The sequence below is a fragment of the Diabrotica virgifera genome, chromosome 6 (assembly GCF_917563875.1).
Source record: "Diabrotica virgifera virgifera chromosome 6, PGI_DIABVI_V3a".
Classification (NCBI taxonomy): Eukaryota; Metazoa; Arthropoda; class Insecta; order Coleoptera; family Chrysomelidae; genus Diabrotica; species Diabrotica virgifera.
In genome coordinates, this window is record NC_065448.1 from 61,327,633 (window position 1) to 61,336,084 (window position 8,452).

Genomic DNA, 8,452 nt, shown 5'->3' on the forward strand with positions numbered 1-8,452 from the left:
TTCAAAAGTAACGAGACATATTAACAGATAATTCCGGCTGCCCTATAAACAAAATACCGAAATATTTAAAGTAACGAAGTAACGGTATAGGATAGGGCGTAGGGTATTGGACTATTGGACTAGGGAAAGTAACAATATCCTACTTAGAGTATTGGATACTTTGGATAGTAGTATAGATGGAGTATAAAGAATTGTATTATGTATTTTGTATTAATTCTTGGTCAAAAAATTAATATAAAGATAAAGTAGTAACAGTAATTTCAAAGCAATTGCGTACTGCTCTGTAATTTAATTTGCATTGTATTTATTTTTTATTGAAATAAATGGCAAATTGTATAACTCTTTTATTCCATTTCATATAAAGTGGGGGTCGATCAATCCCTTTCTAGACAGATAATAGTCTTTGAAATACAGTTAACTTTATGTAATTAATTTGGGTTTTTTTGTACTTCAACCATGTTTTAGCATATGTAAGCTTATTAAATGCAAACGTTTATTAAGAAACAGAGTGACTCCCGTGGACCATGGACAGCTCAGCTCAGGTTAGAGCAGGCCTGTCCAACATAATTTTGTGGAGGGCCGGATTTGTAATTTTGTAACTGTAGCGGGCCGACTGACTATTGGATGGATGGATGTGCGCAGTGTTGCCACAGGTCTTGGACAAAATTTCGGTAGGCTGCTGCTAATTTTCAGGTAGAATCCATCAAATTGCGGTAGATTTTTTTAGGTAGAAATCGTCAAATTTCGGTAGTCTTTATTTTTTGCTTTTTTTGCTATTACATTGCAAAAAAGTGATACTTTAAGTATGGGCAGCAAGTATTGAAAGATAAACTACCTTTTTTTAGTAAAAAACAGTAACTTAAGTAGATAAGTAGGTTAAATAGGAAGTAGGTACTTATAATATAAGGACCTAGAAAAAAAAAGTAAATAAGTTGGATATCTTTATTTCAAATACCTAGGTATTTTTTATATACAAACAAAAGAAAACCAATCAATAACAAATTGAAATCAATGAAATATTTAACAAAAAAACAACAGTTAATAAAAATATACAAGAATATTGTCTACGTCCCTACGTTATTAAGGAAGAAAACCTTAGTTTTACTTATCACTCTAAAAACCTTATTACTAATGAGATGTTTGACATTTTTTCTGTTTGCACAGTGTATCTATGTCAGCTGGTATTTTAGAAGTAGCTATGCGCAGAATGCCTGTCAGATGATTGTCTGATAAAGATGATCTCGTTTTCGATTTATTATATTTCATGCGAGAAAAAAGCTGCTCGCAAATATATGTACTACCAAATAAAGATATTTGTTGAAGAGCTAATTTGGTAAGGTTTGGGTATTGGTTCCGATTAATATATTTTTTATAAAACTCAATTAATGCGTTCGGAAGGCAACTTTGATATGCCGTTTTAAGAAGAGAGTCACTTTGCAGTTCAATCAATTCCATCTGTAAGTTCAGCACAGCACCATCAATTTCAATTTCAAACGGATTTTGGAACACGTTCATGTTAGGAATTTGTAATTTGAAGTCTACGAATCTCTCTTCAAACTCATTCCTCAATCTTTGCAACAATGACACGTACTTGGCTAAGTCCAACATTTCTTGATTTCTGGCAGATAGAGTCTCCCAATGAACCAACTGTTTTTGTTCCAGTTGTTTTTCTAACAATATGAGCTTCTTTGTGAAAGCTTGAATGTGTTCATATAACTGCGTGCATAATTGATCTTTTCCTTGCAGTTTTAAGTTAAGATCAGAGAGGTACTTAGTAATGTCAACCAGGAAGGCCAGATCAGCCAACCACTGCTCATCAGTTAGGAAATCAATTTCTTGACCTTTGTTTTCAAGAAAAATCTTTACTTCGTCGAGCAACGAATAGAATCGTTTAAGTGTGGATGCTCTACTGAGCCAGCGAACGCTACTGAAGTACACGATGTCTTCGTGATCTGAACCGACATCAGACAGAAAAGCCTGGAACTGTCTGTGATTCAGTCCTCTTGCACGTATAAAATTAACTGTCTGCACTACTTTATCCATCACGTGTTTTAATTCAAGTACTTTTGCACACAGCTGTTCTTGATGAATAATACAATGATGCTGTATGATTTTATGTGTGACGTTCTTGCGCATTAAAGCTGCAAAACCACTTGTTCTTCCTGTCATTGCTGGCGCACCGTCTGTAGTCAATCCGCAAAGATTTTCGATTCGTAGTTCATATTTTTCTATGCAACTCTTTACTTCTTCGTAGATGTCTTTTCCGGTGGTTGTATCTTTCATTGAACGCAAATCAAGCAATTCCTCGATCACGGTATAGTCTTCTGTTACCCCTCTTACAAAAACTGCCAACTGTGCGGTATCTGATACATCAGTACTTTCGTCGAGTGCGAAACTGTAAAAAACACATTTCTTCAATTGCGTTTTTAAAGACGATTCAATATCTTTGGTCATGTCATCAATTCTTCTTGCTATGGTTTGATGTGACAAGCTTATATTTTTAACTAATGCTTCTTGCTCCGGACACGCTACCGATGCAAACATCTCCAAGCATTCTTTGACAAATTCTCCGTCTGATAGGGGTTTGCTTCGCTTGGCAATGGCTTCTGCTATCATGAAGCTAATTTTTGTGGCTGTCTCGGAGTTTTCTGTTGGTATTCTGAACATCGCCTGTTGACCGATCATATTTTTTTTCAACGAATTTACTCGATCGATTCTAATTTGTCCTTGGTATTCATCGTATTTAGAAGCGTGTTTTGTGAAATAATGCCGCTTTATATTGTACTCCTTGCAAACTGATATTTTTTCATGACATATGAGGCACAGTATGTTACCATTTTGTTCTATGACAAAAAAGGTGTCAGTCCAACTGTTTTTAAATATTCGACATTCTTTGTCAACTTTACGTTTTTTTTCTGATGACATCATGTTCTGCAACAAACACAAATCAACACTGCAACACAAATGAACCAAATCGCCAAAAGAATCTTCACTAAGTCCGTTATAATTGCTTGTATCGCCCTTAAGTATTCGCTGATCTTCGCTTTGTTTCCGAACTGGAACTGTATCTGCACGTTTACCGTTAGCCGTATTTATACGCGAGTATAAATAATAAAGTTAAAAGGTACAGGTACAGAAGTTTCTCCTGTTTAAGGTTTTAATAGTAAATACTATTTTTAGTTTGGAATTATCTTCTATATCAAAATAAGCTACAATCCTTCACTATTCACTCATTCAGGTCGATACATTTTACCCCCAAAATCGTATTTATAAAAGCACAAAGGACTGGTCAGTGGTCATAAAAGTATTAGTAAATCCGTATCTGATATCTGCTGCCTGGCTCGCACGTGTTACAAGCTATTTAAGTACTGTTCTTACGATGTCGGTTGGACCAGTATAAAAACAAAATTCGACACCGATTGTCGGCACCGTTTGTAAAACATAGGCGGCGCAATAGAAATTAATGAGTAAACTTTTATTTTTAAATTATGGTTCAATATTTGTTAAACAGTAATAATGTTGTTAACTGTTCACATTTCTTTATGAAATTGACACCAAAGATAATTAAAAATACATAATACAAATGAAATTTAACGTGCTTATTAATTTGAGAACTAAAGAAATAAGACTACACTTTGAATATACACATAAAATACATGAAAACGAACAATTCCTCTTCCAGTCGAATTGTCTAATTCATGACTAATGAAGAGATCACTTTTACTACTGTATAGTATTTTTACTACAAAAGCGATATTACGTAGGTCAAAATTTTTGACGTAAGAGAACTGTCAAAACATTAGAATGTGACTCTTCATTATATCCATGTTTATAATAAACATGGCAATAATGAAAATTCACATTCTAATGTTTTGACAGTTCTCTTACGTCAAAAATTTTGACCTACGTAATATCGCTTTTGTAGTAAAAATACTATACATAGGACATATTTTTGACAAGTTGAATTATATCACTATCCGTGTGTTCAGAACTTGATTCGACACTGGTCGTGTTTATAACTACCACACCAATATTGGAAAAGAAGTGAAAGGCGCAATTTACACAACAGTTATCAGATCAATAATGACATAAATACGCGGCAGAAACACGACTTGATACAGAAAGGACAGAAAGAATGCTAGAAACAGCAGAGATGAAAATACTTTGAAAAATCGATGGGATATGGGAAGAGGTAGAAGTGCAGATATACGACAGATATGCAAGGTGGACAACATCAATAACTGGGTAAAAAGCAGAAGAGTATAATGGAACAACTACATGAGCCAAATGACAAAAAACAAAGTAGTAAGGACGGCGAGAGACGGTTCCCCAATAGGAAGACGATCAGTTAGGTCTGTATCCCGCGTATGAAGAAAAAAGTTGATTAATAGTAAGCTGAAAATTTGTTAATAGCTTAAACGGTGTCTAGTCGGATAAACTGTGATATATGAGAACACTGTAACAGGGGCAGTTTTAATTGTGGTTAAAAATTTGGAACGGTCAGACTTAAACTCTCCGAACAGAGATTAAACTCTCATGCAAAAATCAGACTGCTATTTATCAGCTGTCATAATTCCTGTCATTTGACATATTCTACATGTTCCACTCATTAAAACGCCCATTTGGTGATAAATAGTAGGCTGATTTTTGCATGAGAGTTTAATCTCTGTTCGGAGAGTTTAAGTCTGTTCTGTCGGACAAAATACATGTGCCGTTTTCGTGGTCTGGCCGTTCCAAATTTTTAACCTGTTCCACAATTAAAACTTCCCCTATTCCAGTGTTCCCATATATCAAAGTTTCTCCAACTACACACCCTTAAGCTATTAAAAAATGTTCAGCTTGCTATTAATCAACTTTTTTTTTTTCATACGCGGGATCCAAAACTAAGTGGGAAGACCACGAAAACGATGGAATGACAACTTACTGGAGCCACATTGAAAAACAGACAGTCATGTCTACACAAGAAGAAGAAGAAGGAAAAGAAGAAGAAGACATTAATATTGGTGACAAAGCAAGATAATATTTTTATTTTACTTGAACTTGAGCTACACAATTTTTCCAAATGTCACTTTTGACTTGTAAGTATATATATTGTATTAAAACAGAAAATAGTGAAGAATTACCAAGAATGATGGAAGCATTAGATAGTGAATCGACAAAGATGGGACTGAACATCGCTTACAGTAAAACAAAAGCCATGACCAATCAACAAGGAGAACCAATAATTACAGTTGCACAAACAAGAATAAAGCAAGTAAAAGAAATTTTCTAGGACAAATCACTAAATTAAATAAAAAAAATCAGACCGAAGAAATAAAAAAAAATAATAAGATTGGCCTGGGCATCACTCGGAAAACTGTCTTTTATTCTAAAGAAAAAAAATACCCCCAATACCTAAAATCAAGAGTCTTCAATCAATGTACACTCCCTCTCCTCATATATGGCTCTTAGACATGGACACATACAAAGGAAAATATGGAAAAAATAAAAATATGAAACATGAAAAATTCCATTAATTACATTATCCAATCAGCGGACTGAGCAAATTGACGTCATTAAATCTCGCATAATATATGGGACATCCTGTATAAACAATACAGTTTCAGTATAATACAATACAATAAAATTTAAAATTGATCACTGAAAGTATATAATACTTACAAATGCAATGTAATGTGCTTATTCATTTTTTAAGTACTAAAGAAATGAGACAAAAAATGTATTATAAAAATAAAATAATTGTAAGTTATGACGACGACACTGTTTATTTAGTGTTTATATTGCTTGTCCCCTTTGAAACATGAGAAGGTATTTTGACCAGATAACGATATGATTTGAGCCTAAGCACTTCCGAACAATTTGACCAATTACTCTTCAGTATTGCCCAATAAGATACGTTAGAAAGTAGTAAGCCACACCCGCGTCCATGTGGACTAATACAAGGCGTGATCAATTTTGAAGCAAGCAAATGTTTATATGGTTTATCTTTATTTCTATGCTCTTCGTAGAATTATTGACCGGACCCCAAAAATGCTTCTGGTCCAACTGACATCGTAAGAACAGTAAAGTGATTCAAAAATTCTTGAAAATTAACCAAACTCTGTTGCCAAATCTATCCGCTAAAGAAATTTTGTAATAATTTTGTTTTTGCGGTAGAAAAAAGGAGATTTCGGTAGAACGGTAGATTTCACAGGTTTTCGGACATTTCAGGTAGATCCACCGAAAAATCGGTAGCTGTGGCATCACTGGATGTGCGTGAGCTCTGTGGCTCTGCGTGGGTGTGGGTTCGGTGAGAAGGGACTCGCGGGCCGGATGAAGGGCCTACGCGGGCCGCATTGTGGCCCGGGGGCCGTATGTTGGACAGGCCTGGGTTAAAGCATAGGCACGGATCGCTTAGATCGTGGGGTCACACCTTACCCAACGTCAGTTTAGACATTTATTAATTTTATTATTCATTACTATGGATATGTTAATACAAGATTAAAATGTACCTACTCTGTTACAGTGCACAGATTTTAAAGGTGCCGGTGGGGGATGGCGTCTATGCGTAGTGTTATAGTTGGTGTAAAGAGAGAACGTATTCGAAATAATGAAATAACAAATAATGTAACATTTGTTATTTCATGATTTCGAATACTTTCTCTCTCTTACACCGACTATAATACTACTATGTGAAATACTATGTGTAATAAACTACTATGTGTAATACTACTAGTATGTGAAATGTATGTTGTTCTAAGATCTAAAGTAACGCTTAATAAATAAATAGCAATAGGCTAATGGGTAACTCCGAGACTTGCAAGACTCTTGCTGCAAGACCAAGACAAAGACCAAGACCGAGAGTGCAAGACCAAGAGCAAGACCAAGACCAGGTGTATTGGCGCAAGACCAAGACCAAGACTGTCTAAGTCTCGTCTTGGTCTTGCTTTTGGGCAACACTAATTTTGGTAGAATTCAATAATATTTCTTCTTTCATGGATGATTCATATTTCCACATTTTAATTTTATATTCACATGGGTTGTTTCCAAATATACCTAGCTAAATAAAAAAATGTTTTTCTGTAAACGGAAAAATCAAGTTTTACCAATATCATTTCGGTGAAAATTTAAATTTGCAGTAGCGAACTAGATGAATAATGAGTTCTAATACCTGTAATCAAGACCGCGACTGATATCGGAACCACACAATTAATATACAACGTGTTACATTCAACGGTGCTCCAGTTACTGTACTGTATTGATTTTCGAGGAATGATGTGTGGAATTCAAATACGAATAACATTACTAGATAAAACGCAAAATTAGGTCTAGCGTTGCATGTTGGATATTATTAGGGTATTTACCTATTAGGGGAGTGCAATTAGAACGAAAATATGCATTGTTTCGGAAAAATTCAAACAAGCTTATATTTTTCTAAAACTTTTTTTGTTAGTTTATATACATGTTAAAGTAAAAAGTTCTACTCGCAGATTTGGCCCTTAATTATTTAATAATTGTTTAAACAATAACAATTGTTTTGTATTAATAATTTAAAAATATCGTTAAATTCATCATTTTACTTTGATCAAATATGTTTCTATTTTGTTTTTGATTATGCTGAATACGAATATGATATTGCAATTTGAAAATTCTGATACAGAAGCTCTTATACAGTATATTTGCTTAGCAGGAACCACATGAAAAACTTTTTTATTATCAATTTTACGAAAAAAGTTATTTTTCATAAAATGCTCTGGATAGTCAGAAATCTAAAACTCAACCATCAGATATCAAATTTTATCATTTTTATACGAGTTATGTCAAAAATATGAATTTCGTTAAAGAGTAAAGTACTTTTATATTTCAGAATATCAAAAAATGCTATTACGAAAAGTTGTTTGAAATTAAAAACTATGTTAAAATATACAATTATATTATTCTAATCGAAATTTGTTTTTCAATTTTTTCTCAAATTATGGATACTCATCATCATTTTATTAAAATTATGGTAACTATTTTATTATCACTTTTACGAAAAAAAGTTATTCTCCATAAAATGCTCTCCCTAGTTAATGATTGCATCTTAGATTATAGACGATGCAGATTATTTTATAAAAAAAAACTATTTTTCGCAAAATTGATAATAAAAAAGTTATCAGTAGGTTCCAAGTTACGCAGACATACTGTATAAGAGCAAAAAAATTTTTTTTTCCTGAACATTTATTATTGTTGAAGTTTATTATTAAATGTATTTTAGGTAAGTTTTAAGAAAAAAGTTTTGATCACTTTATATAAACATTTTTTTAGCTGGTAATTTTCGGTTTTTGTATTACATTTTTGTTATCTTTCTTAATTTTCTCAAAAAGAAATAGTGTATTTCAATTCTATAGTAAAATAATTCAGTGCATTTCAAAGATTACATCCTAAGCATTAAAAAAACAATTATAAATCTGTAATATATCTGTTCAAATTT

At 33.2% G+C, this 8,452-nt stretch overlaps 1 protein-coding gene across 1 annotated transcript; it reads right to left on the reverse strand.

The window, feature by feature from the left end:
• Positions 1–1,128: 1,128 nt before the first annotated feature.
• Positions 1,129–2,043, reverse strand: LOC126886075 (general transcription factor II-I repeat domain-containing protein 2A-like). Its single transcript, XM_050652919.1, has one exon. The coding sequence runs from the start codon at positions 2,041–2,043 to the stop codon at positions 1,129–1,131; it is 915 nt and encodes a 304-aa protein (XP_050508876.1).
• Between the last annotated feature and the right edge of the window lie 6,409 nt (positions 2,044–8,452).